At 43.7% G+C, this 14,717-nt stretch overlaps 1 protein-coding gene and 1 pseudogene across 1 annotated transcript in view; one reads left to right on the top strand and one right to left on the bottom strand.

The window, feature by feature from the left end:
- MYO1E (myosin IE) overlaps positions 1-14,717 on the top strand; it is a 198,905-nt gene that overhangs the window by 143,321 nt on the left and 40,867 nt on the right. The window contains exons 17-18 of the mRNA XM_041745375.1: positions 1,171-1,277; positions 9,840-9,938. Of these exons, the coding sequence (XP_041601309.1) occupies positions 1,171-1,277; positions 9,840-9,938 (206 nt within the window). The remainder of the gene's footprint in view (positions 1-1,170; positions 1,278-9,839; positions 9,939-14,717) is intronic.
- LOC121485243 lies at positions 5,812-8,672 on the bottom strand (annotated as a pseudogene).

Below are 14,717 nucleotides of genomic sequence, written 5' to 3' on the forward strand. Positions count from 1 at the left end.
CCTTCTAAGCATTGCAAAAAATGCTATATCCTGAACATCTAAACAGAGAACAAAATTCACCAGTGAACATCTAGCTTTGAATCTACTCGAGTTTTTCTCAAGGGTTTCAGATTTCCCAAACCCATGAAAACAAAAAGCCCTAATTGAGAGAGGGTTGTCTCCTGCAGGCATATCTCTTCTGCTGACTTTGTAATGGTTTTGCTGGCTTTAGAGATCCCTTCTCTCTATTTTCCTTTAGAGGTTTTCTGTCTTTGCACTGACTTGCTCGGAAGGAGAGTTTGTGTGGCCTCACAAGGGCTCTGCTGTGTGGCAGTGGGAATGCTGATGTGGGTCTGCTCCCATTCTCTTTAAAGTTTGAGATGCTCATGATTTGAAAGGCATCAGAAGCAATTCCAGCTTTAGTTATGTGGCTTTCTCTGTTTGAGCCCAGTTTTCTTTTAGTATCCGGTAGTCAGGTAGTGAGAGATGACTTTCTTAATTGAATATTTTGTGAAGGAGCAGGTGACCTGCCACACTGAAAGCAATCATGTGCTGCAGATTTATAAAAGGACATGTTGAGGAAGAAGATGAATGAAGTGGCATGTTGGAAAGATTTATAAGTTCTGAGATTGTGATGTCTCTCCCACCCTTTATGAATTTCCATCATTTTAATAAGGTGATTCCTCATTGGTTAGATTGCCCAGAGAGTACAGGGGCCTTTGATGCTTTAGCCTTACAAATAATTTCTCCTCGCTGCCCCACCCTCGCACCACAAAAAGTTTATGAGAACAGTGTGTTTGCAAAGGCCCTTAATCAACATAAACTTAATTAGTTAATAACTGGCATGCTTCCTTGTTTCTCATGAAAAGAATTGTATGGGAAGATTTACTGGTTTTGTTGTTTTGGTTTGTTGGGGGTTTGTGTGTTTTATTTTATTAACTATACTGAAAAGACCTGGTTGTTCCCAAAAATCGAATTTCAAACTCATTGGTAGGTGTTAAAATCATCATAAAAGTCAGTCGAGTCTTACAAAAGTATAGTAGACCAGAGGCAAGCTTAATGAGCAAGTTGTCACGAAGATTAATTTCTAGCTGTATATTTCCACACTAGAGTTTCACAGCTCCCCTTTGAAAGTCGGTGTGCTTGGGAGAAAGCTCCACGTGTCCATCTGATGTTATTCTTCCTTTCTAGAAACAAGCCAATGACCTTGTGAGCACCCTGATGAAATGCACACCTCACTACATTCGCTGCATTAAACCAAACGAAACCAAGAAGCCCAGAGACTGGGAAGAAAGCAGGTATGGTCAGGTTGGCCGATGGGGAGGCTGAAGCCAGCTGAGGTGGGCCCTGGCACACGTTCCCTCTGCTTGCGATGGGCTACCCTATGCCAAGGACAGAAACAGTTGAAATTGTTTTCAGATGTGTTTCACATCCTTGTGTCTTAACTTTTTCATGATGAATGAGGCCTCTTTTTTTTCCCCCTCCTTGTCTTTTCCTAAAATGTTAGCAGTTCCATTCAATTCAGAATTAGCAATTTATAATGTTGATCTTGGCTAGTCTAGGGACAGATTTTGGGGGGAACCTTAATACTGCAGAATCAGGGTGGTTTTAAAATTAGTTTGGGGCAGCACCCGGTGGCGCAGCGGTTTGGCGCCGCCTGCAGCCTGGGGTGTGATCCTGGAGACCCGGGATGGAGTCCCACGTCGGGCTCCCTGCATGGAGCCCGCTTCTCCCTCTGCCTGTGTCTCTGCCTCTGTCTCTGTGTCTATGAATGAATAAATAAAATCTTTAAAAAAAAATCTTTAAAATCTTTAAAAAAAATAGTCTTTAAAAAATAAAATAAAATAAAATAAAATTAGTTTGATATATAACAATAATAATAATAGTAATAATAATAATAATAAAATAAAATTAGTTTGAGCTCCTGTGTAGACATTCTTAGTACACTTAGCTCCTCATTGGTACCCACAGGATGTGGCGTAGCATACTCAGCTCAGGGTTAAGAGTGAAAGTCTAAAGAGCTGGATAAAAAGCAATCTGTCCTTTATGGTCGCTCTTAGGGATACTGGGGGCATGCTCTAGGTTCAGTACCTGCCCATGGAGACTGTGTTTATGAGCAGAGTGATGACTTCCTTTGGGAGGGAACAAGGCACCGGGAGACATGTGGCATGTGGGGTTCAGCAAAGCCCTCTTGTTTCTGACTCCAGAAAAATCCTGTGTCACTATTCCTCCTACACTGGCATTTAGGGGCATGGCCTCTGCAGGATGGAATGGGGTGTTGAGTAGGAAAATGTTAAGAATGGCAAGAGAATATAATTTTATCTAACTAGGGGTCCAGATGTGCACTCCTAAGAGGCCTGACCCCACCGTCCATGGACACACAGGAAACAGGGCTGAGGCAAGGCGTTAGGGTGATTGGACCAGAGGGAGGAGCCCACCATTGCCACTAGACAGTCGGATCCCTGGACAGGAACATATAAAACTATCTTTTTTCTTTCCTCTCTTGGAGAAAAGTAGATAGACTTAGGTAACGACGCCTGGGTGGCTCAGTTGGTTAAGTAAACAAATGCCTTCAGCTCAAGTCATGATCTCAGGGTTCTGGGATGGGGCCCTACATTGGGCTCCATGCTCAGTGGGGAGTCTGCTTCTCCCTTTCCTTCTGCCTGTTGCTCCCCCTGCTTGTGCTCTCTTTCTCTCGCTAACTCTCAAATAAATAATTTTTTTTAAAAGATAGACGTAGGTACCAAGCAACTTACCAAGGTTAAGCTCCACAATGGCCAGACCAGAAGGGAAAGCCGTGGCTGCCAGTCACCCCCCCTGCCCCTACCCAAGAGACATGTATAGGTCCATTCCATCCCGCCAGCAAGATCCTTCCTAACCATGGTGGGCAGATGAGACTTGATCGGTTACCAGAGGTAAAAGATGAGTGGTGAGAAAAGTGCCCAGGTGCCAGCATTCACTGTCTGCCAGTCCTTGTTTGTGTTTTCCTACGTCATGTGCAGCCTAAGTCTGTTTCTCACCCTGTGATGCTGTGGGATGCAGCACCTTTCCGTTTTGTCAGTCTACAACATTCAGAGTAATCTCATCCATAGATACATGCTCCTCAAACGTCGTTTCCGTTCAATGGTTGACCGTGACTCCCCTTAAACATTCTTGGGTAATGATACCAAGGCTCCAACGAGGGACTCACTCCCTCTTGCTGTTCAGTCCAGCTTGGGATGTCTCTTGTATTATTAGCAGGCTCTATAGTCTTTCTCTTCATTGGTTTGACCCTAATCCAACATCTCTAATTTGCCCTAAGAATTTTCCTCAGGACTTTTCTGTTTAACAGCTCTTGTGTTAGTTCCTGCCAGTCATCACGTTTCCCTGCTATCTTTTCTCCCACTGCAGGTTCTCTGAAGGAACTGGATGTGGAATCTTATCATTCCCCTGGATGTCCTTAATTTGCCTCCTGCTTTTCTTTTTCTTTCTTTTTTTTCATAAAGATTTATTTATTTATTTTGGAGAGAGAGCGAGCACAAGCAGAAAGGGGGTGCAGAGGAAGAGGGAGAGGCAGAGAAGCAGATTCCCTGCTGAGCACAGAGACTGATGTGTGGGGCTTGATCCCAGGATCCTGAGATCATGACCTGAGCTGAAATCAGGAGTTCAGCACTTAACTGACTGAGCCACCCAGGAGCTTCCACCTTCTGCTTTTCTGAAATGGGTCACTCAGAGTTTCTTCTTTGAGACTAAGAGAATACCAGCATTATCACCTCTTTCCACCTGAAGATAGAAAATGTCTATTTATTTATGTATGTATTTTTTTGCCTTCCTACACTAGTTCTCAAGCTTGTGGATGCACTAGAGTATCCCTCAGAGGGCTTGTTAAAACTGATTCAGTGGGTCTGTGTGGGGCCCAGGAATGTGCATTTTTAAAAGATTTATTTACTGGAGAGAGAGTGAGTGGGACGAGGGGCAGAGGGACAAGCAAACTCCCCGCTGAGTGTGGAACCCAAGGCAGGGCTCAGTTGCAGGACTCTGAGATTGTGACCTGAGCCGAAACCAAGCCTCAGACACTTAGCTGACTGAGCCACCCACGTGTAGTAGGAATGTGCATTTTTAAGAAACTCCTAGGCGATGCTAGTGCTGATGGTCTGGGCCTCATACTTTGAGAACAGCTGATCTAGAGCAAAGGGCTGGCCTGGGACTTGGAAGAACTGTATTGTGGTGCCGGCCTGGCAGTAAGTGGTTTGAGTGAGACACTTCATCTCCTCCGTCCTCAATTTCATCCTCATTAAACTAAGAGGCTCGATTCAGAATGGGATCTCCTTCAGGCTGATAGAATGTCTCTCTCAGACCTGGGTGAGCTGTCAGCCTGCCATGCTTGTCTCCATGTCACTCCCACACCCACAGGTCCACAGGCACGCACACCACATTACATCTCCTGCTCATATACACACACGGTGGAAGGGTGGTGGTGAGATAGGCAACCTCAGAAACAGATTACAGCATCTTGGAAGCAGAGGTAGTGCTACAAGGCTTTAGCTCACCCTTCCCCTTACTTCCAATCCCATCCGGCTTCCCTTCCCCGCCCTTTCCAATAAACGTCCTCTTAAATGAGAACATCTCTCTCCCCCTACAAATGCAATGCGTCCTCAGCACTCTCTCCCTTACCCTGTATAGATTGCTCTGCTCAAAGTCCCTCTAAGACAGAAATTTGTCAATAGCTACTGGTCGAAGGCTTCCCAGCCCTGAGGCTACCTTCTCATAAAATCCAAGCTGATTCATTGAAATATCAAAAACTGGAGAAATTAAGACAGGGATACATTTATTCAGTAAATCCCCATAGAATCCCTCCCTGTGGTGTTTTCCTTTTTTAAAAAAATTACACTAACTTATTTGAATTGCAGTAAGGAACTTCATACTGGACATTCGTGTAAACAGGTGTTAAGAAGTCTAAGGTATTTGTTAGTCAAGTGTGGATTTATAGTCCGCAGAGGATTGCTTCCTGGGATGCGCCCCTCCCCCCACCCTGGGTCAGGTTATTGTGTGACAGATGGTTTCACTTCTTCTGCGTGTGGAGAGTTAGGGGCTGTGAAAGGGCACTGTGCTTCATTGGCAGGGATTACACGGTCAATTGAAGTTCTCGGTGGACGGGGTTACTCATTCCACAAGTTTATGGGGTGTGGTTTATTTTTCTTTTCCTGTTGAAAATGTGTTTTTGTTTGGCTCTGGCAAAGCTGCCTGCCCTGGGTTCTGAATTGCTGCTCTAGCAGAGTTCTCAGGCCTTGACCTACTTGCACTAATGGCCCAGAAAAGTCTTGAAGAAGACTTGGCCCGAGGGAAGAAAGGGCACCCACTGGGCATTACTAGTGGGGCTGATGTTTACTGAGGAGGGGACACCACTCCAAGGATAAGCAAAAATCAACTTGGACCTTTTGATTACATAAAATGCTAAACAGCACATAATTTGCTAAACCAATCGTCCCGTAGAAGAAAATTTCTGTAAGAAAATTTCCTGGTTATGGAAGTTAATAGTGAATGAAACTGTTTTAACGTGATGCATGTTCTTTCCTGTGGGGTTTATGGAAATGGAGTGGCGTTTCTACTTGAATCAGTAGGTGATGCATTCCCTGCCTCAAAAGCTGGGGATAACACCAGTATTTATGAAAAATTCTTAAAATGAGCAAACAACCTGCGGTGCATGGGTGGCTCAGTTGGTTAAGTTCCCAACCCTTGGTTTCAGCACTGGTCCTGGGATGGAGCCCCACATCAGGCTCTGTGCTCAGCAGGGAGTCTGCTTAAGATTCTATCCCTCTCCTTCTGCCCCCTCCCACTGCTCGTGTGCTTTCTCTCTCTGTCTCTCTATCTCTCAAGTAAATAAATAATATCTTTTTAAAAAAATGACCAAAAACATCTACTTGACACCCTCATGTGTATTTTCCTTAGTAGAGAGAAGGCCAGTGGTGAGTTTTGGATTTGGAGGATAGGAGAAAGGAAAATTATTTTCCTAAATCCCAACTTCTACTCCTTTAGTTAACCAGATATATGTCACGAATCAAGTGTGGACATTGACTATTATTTTCTTTTTTTTTTTTTCCACAAGCAGGTGAAACAATTTTATTTCAGTTGTTTTTAAAACCACAAAGACACTATGTTCTTCATATAAAAACATTAGTACAGATAACTCTACTGTCTAGAAAATGATTATATAGACCCTCTCAAAGAAAAATGCACACCATTATGTGGTTCAGGCAAGTTACTTGGGAAAAACACATCTGGACTGATTCCTAAAACATATCACAAGACTACACTGCGTCTTTTGGTTCAAAGTATAGATTATTGTCATCAGTAAGGGTTCCTGCATTTGATAATACACATATAGACTGGTTTGTGACTTAATGCTCCCCATTGGGTCATCAGCCTTTTCTGGTTCATCAGCAGGTTGAGCAGGCTGTGCCTTTCTCTGTGGTCTTTCTTCAAGACCTTCCAGGAATGGAGATACATCATCATCATCATAAATCACAAACTCCAAGTCTTTACCAACAATTCCAATGGAAACATTCTTTGTAGTTAGGTCCTGTTCTGTAGGAAGTGTTTCTCGTAAGGCACACAGACCATATTTAACCAGTTCATTCAAATTGCAGTCCATAAACCCAGACATCTGTCTCTCCAAGTAAGTATGAGCTGATTGAGAACGGGCTCCATTGGACATGGTTCTACAGTCAAAATAGTTGGCAGATGGACAGGTTTGGAAAATGTGACGGCCCATATCATCGTGGCCAGCAGTACGCAGTCCAACACCATATGGTCTCCGGCCATATCGTTGTTTTGGTATCTGAGTCTTGCTTCCAATTAGAGATACAAGACGAGACACAGGAAGAGGTCTGTCAAATACAAATCTGGAATCCAAACACTCCTGGCGCATAAAATTACATAACAGTCGAGCATCAGCAGTACGTCCCGCAATTGAGATACCAATATGGTTATCAACATGGAGAATTTTCTTCCGATGAGCTGCGAGCTCTGACTGCTCTCTTCAATGCAACCAACACTGCATGGATTTTTGATTTCAGACCAACTGTGGCCGAACCTTGTTTGACAGCTTCCATTGCATATTCAGTTTGATGAATCCTGCCCTGAGGGCTCCAAACAGTGACATCATTGTCATAGTGGTTGCAAAACATGGTTCCGGCTTGGGTCTGGCTGTGGCCTCTTGCAGAGGTGCAGATTCAGGAGCACGGCCAAAACTCTCGATGCATGCCATCCAAGCGCTCCAAGGATTACTTTCTATAAAGGTTTTTTTAAAAAGTTATTATCTCCAAGGAGTTGACATTTCTGGATACTGGTTCAAGTTAAGACCATCTGACTTGAGACTTTTCTTGTACGCCACTCCCTGTGTAACGTCATCCTTCCCAGGGCAGTCCATCAGTCCTTCCCAGTCTGGTGGGTCCTCCAAAGCCCTCTCCACCTGCAGTGCCTCACCCCTTCTTCCAGCTCAGTGTTCCACCTGCTTCTCTCCCGCTGCCCTGGAGCCACAGCTTTTCCCACCTTTGTGCCTTCCACTGCCATTGCGCCCCTGCCCGTCCCTCCCCTGTACCTGGCAAATTCAACTCCTCCTTCCAGGCCCAGGCATGTGTCACCATCTGAAATTCCCCTCACTGTGAAAAATCCATTTCTTTCTCTAGTTTCCTGTCCTGGTTTACTTACTGTGCCTGTGAATATAGTACCACTAACGGCAGCTTTATGTCATGCATGCCAGGAGCCCGCTCAGTGCTTTACGTGCAATGTACCCAGCTAGGAAGAAAGAACTAACGTCATTGCCCTCCCTTTCCACTTCTGGAAAGTGGCAGAGCCAGGCCCATACCAGAAACCCAACCCCAGATCCTGGCTGTGAACCACTGGACCTGCAAGGTCTTCGGCGGGAGCCATACCGTCCTTTCCTGCTGCCCAAGCACCTTGCGCAGCGCGGTGCGCAATGGCCCATAGCAGGTGTCAGCGCGTGCAGTGTGGCGTTGGAAGTGTGGCTTTCCAAGAGCCTGGCTGGAGAGACAGGCGTCAGGCAGCTAAATGACGTTGGAAGGAGGCTGCTAGTTAGCTCTCCTGGGCAGCAGGTCACGAGGGGAGCCCCCAGTGCAGTGGACCCACAGTGTACCTCGTGGGGAGAAGGCCAGCTGCCTCCCTGCCACAGCACAGTTCTGACATCATGTCATCACAAGAGAGAAGTGTACTTTTTATTTCTCATTTCCCTCAAATACTGTGTTTCCAAGCATCCGTATTCAACCATCCTGCATAATGTAAGCAAAGACCCCATTGACCTCCCCAGGGGACAGTCGGAGGCCAGTGCCCAGGATCTGCCTCTCGGCTTTCCCAACACTTTGCTTCTCAGGAAGGGCTGAGGCATTTTCGCAGTTCACGTGTCTGTGCCACCCCAGACCTACCAGGCCTCCTAAGCTAGACTCCCCAAGGGGCAGGAGCCAGAGGGATTTTCTCTGTTAATAAAATCCTATGTGAGAACACAAGCTAGTAGGATCAGCATCCATTTTCCAAAACCTACTGACAGTTGTTTACCGTCATAAAAACCAACCCAAACTGGGGCACCTGGGTGGCTGAGTCAGCTAAGCATCTGCCTTTGGCTCAGGTCATGACCCCAGCATCCCATCCTCAAGTCCCTGGGATGGCTCCCTACTCAGCAGGAACCCTGCTTCTTCCTCACATCCCCAGCTCTGCTCTTTCTCACTATCTCTGTTGTTGTGTCTCTGTGGTCTCTTTCTCAAATAAGTAAAATCTTAAAAAAAAAATAAAACCAAAACTATAATTTAGGTATGCTATTAAGGCATTTAATTTTTTTAAAGACTTTACTATTTATTCCTGAGAAAGACAAAGAGGCAGAGACATAGGCAGAGGGAGAAGCAGGCTCCCTGTGGGGAGCCCGATGTGGGACTCGATCCCAGGACCCCGGGATCATGCCCTGAGCCACAGGCAAACACTCAACCACTGAGCAACCCAGGTGCTCCTATTAGAACATTTTAAATATAGGTATTGAAATTAATCATTTTATATGCCCTTTTTTATGTTGTATTTGAAAAGCTTAGCTGTGTAATCTCCTTAGGTCTAGAGTCGCTATTAAATTAAGGTTGAGTACAAAAATAACTGTAGTGTAATTCCAAGGTTAAAAGTTCTTTCCTTTAGTCTTTTGAAAAACTGATACTTTTGTTCATAATCTCAATGATGGGCCTATGGCTTTTTGTTTTACTATTTTTTTTGTTTGTTTTTGGTTTGTTTTTATTTGTTTGTTTTACTATTTTTTGAGATAGATATATAAAGTCTTCTGTAATTGCTGGATTCCACAACAAAATATTTTTTAAATTAATGTTATATAACCCGAGGGTCAGCTCAGACTCTGAACACTCTATAGTTTATTTGTTCTTTAGACAGGGAGGAGGGAAGGGCAGAGGGAGAGGGAGAGAGAGAATATCAAGTGCCAGGCTCCACACCCAGCAAGGAGCCCCATACAGGGCTTAATCTCACAACCCTGAGATCATGACCCAAGCCAAAATCAAGAGCCAGATGCTTAACCAAGACTGAGCCACCCAGGCACCCCTATAGTCTTTATAGATGTGTGTGTGTGTGTGTGTGTGTGTGTGTGTGTGTGTGTGTAAATTCAACTGAGTACATTTAAAGATTGGATTGGCTTTATTCAGTGATTCATGAATTGGGCAGCATCCCATCTAGTCTATTTGCATAAGATGACACTCCTAAAATATAGTCTTTTTAATGTGTCCTACTGCTTACAACCGGGGGTTTGAGGAGATAGTGGCTAAGAGAACAAGGCACAGGAAGTATCCAATAATATCCTGGCTCTATTTTCTCCTTTACAGGGTGAAGCATCAAGTAGAGTACCTGGGTCTGAAAGAAAACATCCGAGTGAGAAGAGCTGGTTACGCTTATCGGCGCATTTTCCAAAAATTCCTGCAGAGGTAAGAAACTGGTGACTCTGGACTCTTTTTTGGCTTTAAAAGGGTTTATTGACATATACCTCACTTACCGTAGCATTCATTCCTTTCAAGTATACAATTCATCGGCTTTTCATATATTCGTAGCGTTGTGCATCCATCACCACAGCTAGTTTGAGAACATTTTCATCACGCCAAAAAGAAACCCCACCTCCCTAGTCACCAAACCCCAATTCTTCCCCCGCCTTCCTCCCTAGGACACTTCTTTCTGTTTCTATAGAAAGAATTTCAAAATATTGCCTTATTCTGGGCATTGCGTAAAAATAGAATCACATGATATGTGTCCTTTGTGTCTGGTTTCTTTCAGTTAGCATAATGTTTTTATGGGTCATCCAGGCTGTAGTGTGTGTATCCGCACTTCATTCCTAATCCTTCCTGGTAATACGTATTTGCACTGATACTGCAATGTATTACATTTTACTTGTTCGTCCATCAGCTTGCTGATAGGCATCAGTTGTTTCCACTTTTTGGCTATTTTGAATAACAAAGAATGCTGCTAATCAACATTCACATACACATTTTTGTATAGGCATAGTTTTTATTTCTCTTGGGTGCTTACCTAAAAATAGAATTACTGGGTCTGATGGTAACTGTTTAGCCTTTTTGATGAATTGCAAGATTGGTTTCCAGAGTGGCTCTACCATTTTATGCCCCTACCAGCAGCATTTGAAGGTTCCAGTATATCTGTGTCCTTGCCAACACTTGCTAGTATCTGACTTTGATTATACCCATCCTAGTGGGAGTGAAGTGGTATTTTGTGGTTTTGATTTCATTTCTCTAATGGGAAATGATGTTAAGCATATTTCATGGGCTTATTGGCCATTAGAGAAATGTCTGTTCAGCTCTTTTGACCATTTTTAAATTGAGCTATTTTTCCTTTTTTATTAAGTTGTAACAGAATTCTTTTTACCCTTGTTTATTGTAGAATAAGTCAGTAGCCACAGTATTTGGTCTGCTTAGTGTAACACATAAGTTCAGGAAATCATGGTAATTGTGACACAGGAAGGTTTAACTGACCAAATTAATAGTATGAAGATGATTTCAGGAAAATATTTAGCCTACTTAAAAAAATAAGCTTAAAATATTTTACCTCAAAATTTTTGTAGAGCCCATGTATAAGCTTAAACTGATTTTCACATTTCCATTAAAGTATATTTGGTAAGACCTGTACTTAAATGTCTCTTATTTTGTCTTTTTGAAAAGGATAAAATTTAACTTCCTTCAAATAGTACAGTTTTCACTTCTTTTAACAATTCTAAGTTAATAGGGTCCCACTATATTTTCTATGTCTATTTACTTTCCATCAAGAGAGAATGAAGACATATTAGGCATATTAATCAGATAATAATTATGTCTTTCTGGTATAGATATAGGAATAGGATGTAAGAGGTTTTTTTAATTCAAATTTCATATAACAAAGAGGTAGCAAGCTGAAGAAGAGCTTCATTATGGTTTTCGAAATACAGTAATTCTAATGAACTAGTGTTTCCTTTAAGACTGTTCTTATTTCTTGTGTCCTGAGATTGGAATGGCCAGCCTACCAGTTACCAGTGTGGGTTGTCATATGTGGAAGGTCACTGATGTGGAAGGTCCAGAGAGGCTTAACAAATGAGTGGATCATTCTATACAATAAAGCCCCATTGACTGTCTCCACACAGTCAAGATCCCTGATAATTTGGGAGACAGTCTAGATTAGGTATAAAGTCCACTCTCATGGCTCTCTGAACTGATTAAAGGGGCCACTGCATGTATAGTGGAAGCAGAACTGTACAGAAAGAGGTAGTTAGGAAGTTGAGAAAATAAATCTGTCAAGTTCTTGCATGATTATAGCAGCAAACATTTGCTGATGAACAACTGAGATGTTAATTATGAAAGACTTCACTCTCCTTTAAACAGATCGATAACACTAGCTAGAATGGGACTTCTCAACCTCAGCTATTGACATTTGGGGCCAGATGAGTCTGTTGCGGGGCCATCTTGTGCATGGTGGGATGCTTAGCAGTCTCCTTGGCCTCTCCCTACAAGCCTCTATCCCTCCTGAGTCATGACAACCAAAAGTGTATCCAGACATTGCTTAATGTCCCCTGCCCAGGAGGGAGCGGGAGGAGTCAAAGCCAGTTGAGAACTACGGCTTAATCATTAATGTTTTTGTAAAACTGCATGTTTGAAAAATACCCTTTTTTTAATTAAGAGAGAAAAATTAAATTCAGAAAACAGTGAATGAAAAGTGTTCCCTCGGTCTTTCCCTAATTCAGAAAGGCCTGCCCTCAACAATTCCAAAGCATTCATAATTTTATCCTCCTTCAATATTTTTTCCTGTATTTGAAAACTTTAAAGTACATAGCCTCTCCAATTGACATTACAATTGAAAACTGATCAGGGCAGCCCGGGTGGCTCAGCGGTTTAGCGCCGCCTTCAGCCCAGGGCGTGATCCTGGAGACCCAGGATCGAATCCCACATCAGGCTCCCTGTGTGGGGCCTGCTTCTCCCTCTGCCTGTGTCTCTGCCTCTCTCTCTCTCTCTCTCTCTCTCTCTGTGTGTGTCTCTCATGAATAAATAAATAAAAATATTTAAAAAATTGAAAACTGATCAGATATTTTTTTTAATTTAAACTTGGCTTTTTTTGTGGGTGTTTTGTTTGTTGTTTGGGTTTTGGAGAAACCAGTTCTGAAAGACCTCCTTCCTTCCATATTATTTACAAACAGGCAAGCCATTGGGCACCCCCCCCCCCCACCTGGTGGGCTCAGTCAGTTAAGCATCCAACTCTTGATCTCAGCTCAGGTCATGAATTCAGACCCTGCACTGGGTTTGAAAAAGACTAGCCATCAAACTTGACTTCCATAAGCAATGCTGAGAACCTCCTCACTGGGGAGAGTAGGCAATCCTGGTTGCCCTGGCAGGAACATCTGAGCCACCCTGAGCAGGTTGTGTTACATGTTTGCAGGAGCTCTGTAGTTGAGCTGTGAAGTGACCTGGTTGGTTATAATATCCGGACCTCTGTTGAGGGTCATCCTGACCGCACGCACGGGACTTTCTTCAGTTCCTGACATAGAGGAAACATGTAGTGAATCTCTGTTAGTTAGCCCCTTTATGTTGAGGGGCTTTCACTGAAGTGATTCTATCCTTGGATGTCTCCCCTCTAGCCCCCCTTCTGTGTGTGCTTTTCCTTTCAGAAGAGACAAATGGGCGGTCCTGTCTTAGAGCAGGCTCTTGTGATGTCATATCTCTTTTGGTTTGAGAATGCTAGGAGAGTAATAAGAATAAAGCTTGGAAGACAATTTTTCAATAAAAAGTACTCAGAAATGGCTAGAAGGCCATCTATGTCCATGGGCCGGGAATATTTCTCCAGAGACAGTGCTGTTTTCTGCAAGATGTGTGAGTCTGAGACCCTGATCTTATCCCATGATCCTCTGTGAGTACTTGAACCATGTCATACCTCAATTCCTCATGGCTGAGAAAAAAGGCTTTGTTTATAAAGTTGCTTTCTAGATATCTGTACAAAGCCTGCAGAGTAAGAAAGTACCTACCCTGAAGGAAAAGGATGTATTCATACCCACCATGACTGGTGTGCATGCCTCCTACACCCCACCCTTTGAGGGAAGCCCACAGGTCTAACAGCGGTGGTTCACACACAACCTAGAGCTTAAAGGGTAGGCCTAGCAAATGGGAAATGGGCCTTTGTGTGTGTTTATTTCCTCTGTGAAAAATCCTTTATGTTTATCAAAACCATCCCTCTTGACTAAGAATTGGAGACTAAAAATCAAAAGATGCCTTAATATCCCTCCTGGTGAGCCATGTGCTCTTGAAGTAAACCCTGCCTCACCTTCAGAAGAACACCCTATTCACCACCCCCACTACACCTTTCCTATCTTTAGAAAGTGCTAAAAAGCTATTAGAAATGGCAGCCACTTTGGGTCTTGGAATGAGAGAATATCTGCTAATTCTTAGAAAACAACTTTTTGAGCTAAGTAGCATGTGCCCCTTACCATAGCTGGAAAAATAAGCCCAAATGTGGGTCCTGATTCTTAAGGAAAAAAATCTGGTAGGAACATAAGAGCTTTCTGAAATTTATCTTATGGCACCATTTATACTCCTCACAAACCTCCTTCCTTTGACCTTGACTCAGCCTCTCAGAATGGTAGGGGCAGGGGGAAAGGGACATTTGTGAGGAAAGTCAAGCCATATCCTGGGCAAGGGAAAAGAAAGAAAAGAAGGTTCAGGAAACTGTGGGGTGTCAAGGGTGTCCTACTAGCTGCCAAGACTTTGGTGTCCTTGGATGTTGGAAACATCCTCAACTCCAGTGCCAGCAGCTAGAGGTCACTGGGGTCTGGGTGGCATTTCCTCTGAGGAGGAAACATTGATTGGTCATCTGAGATAACAAACAGCCCGCAGTCAGAGCCGAAGAGAGCAGCCAGTGCACAGGCCTTGAGATGAAATATTGGCATAGCTTGGTCTTAAACTGAAAATGCTTGATGAGAGGAATGTAAGCTCTGATCCTCAGCTCTCCAAAATTATCGCAGGCACCACTTAGGCAGCATACCATGGCCTCGTGCCACCTGATACCAGCACTGTATCCCAGAGAAGGACGAGTAAACTGGGGATGCTTACTTAGTAGGAGAGCCTTATGCTAGAATCGTGCCCTGGTCTCTCCAACAAATACAAAAGAAGTGAGGAGGGCACATCAGGCTTCTTGAAAGCTAGGGGACCACTGCCATGGTCCACAGTCAGAGGGCCCTGGAAATG

The sequence above is a fragment of the Vulpes lagopus genome, chromosome 2 (genome assembly GCF_018345385.1).
Source record: "Vulpes lagopus strain Blue_001 chromosome 2, ASM1834538v1, whole genome shotgun sequence".
NCBI lineage: Eukaryota > Metazoa > Chordata > Mammalia > Carnivora > Canidae > Vulpes > Vulpes lagopus.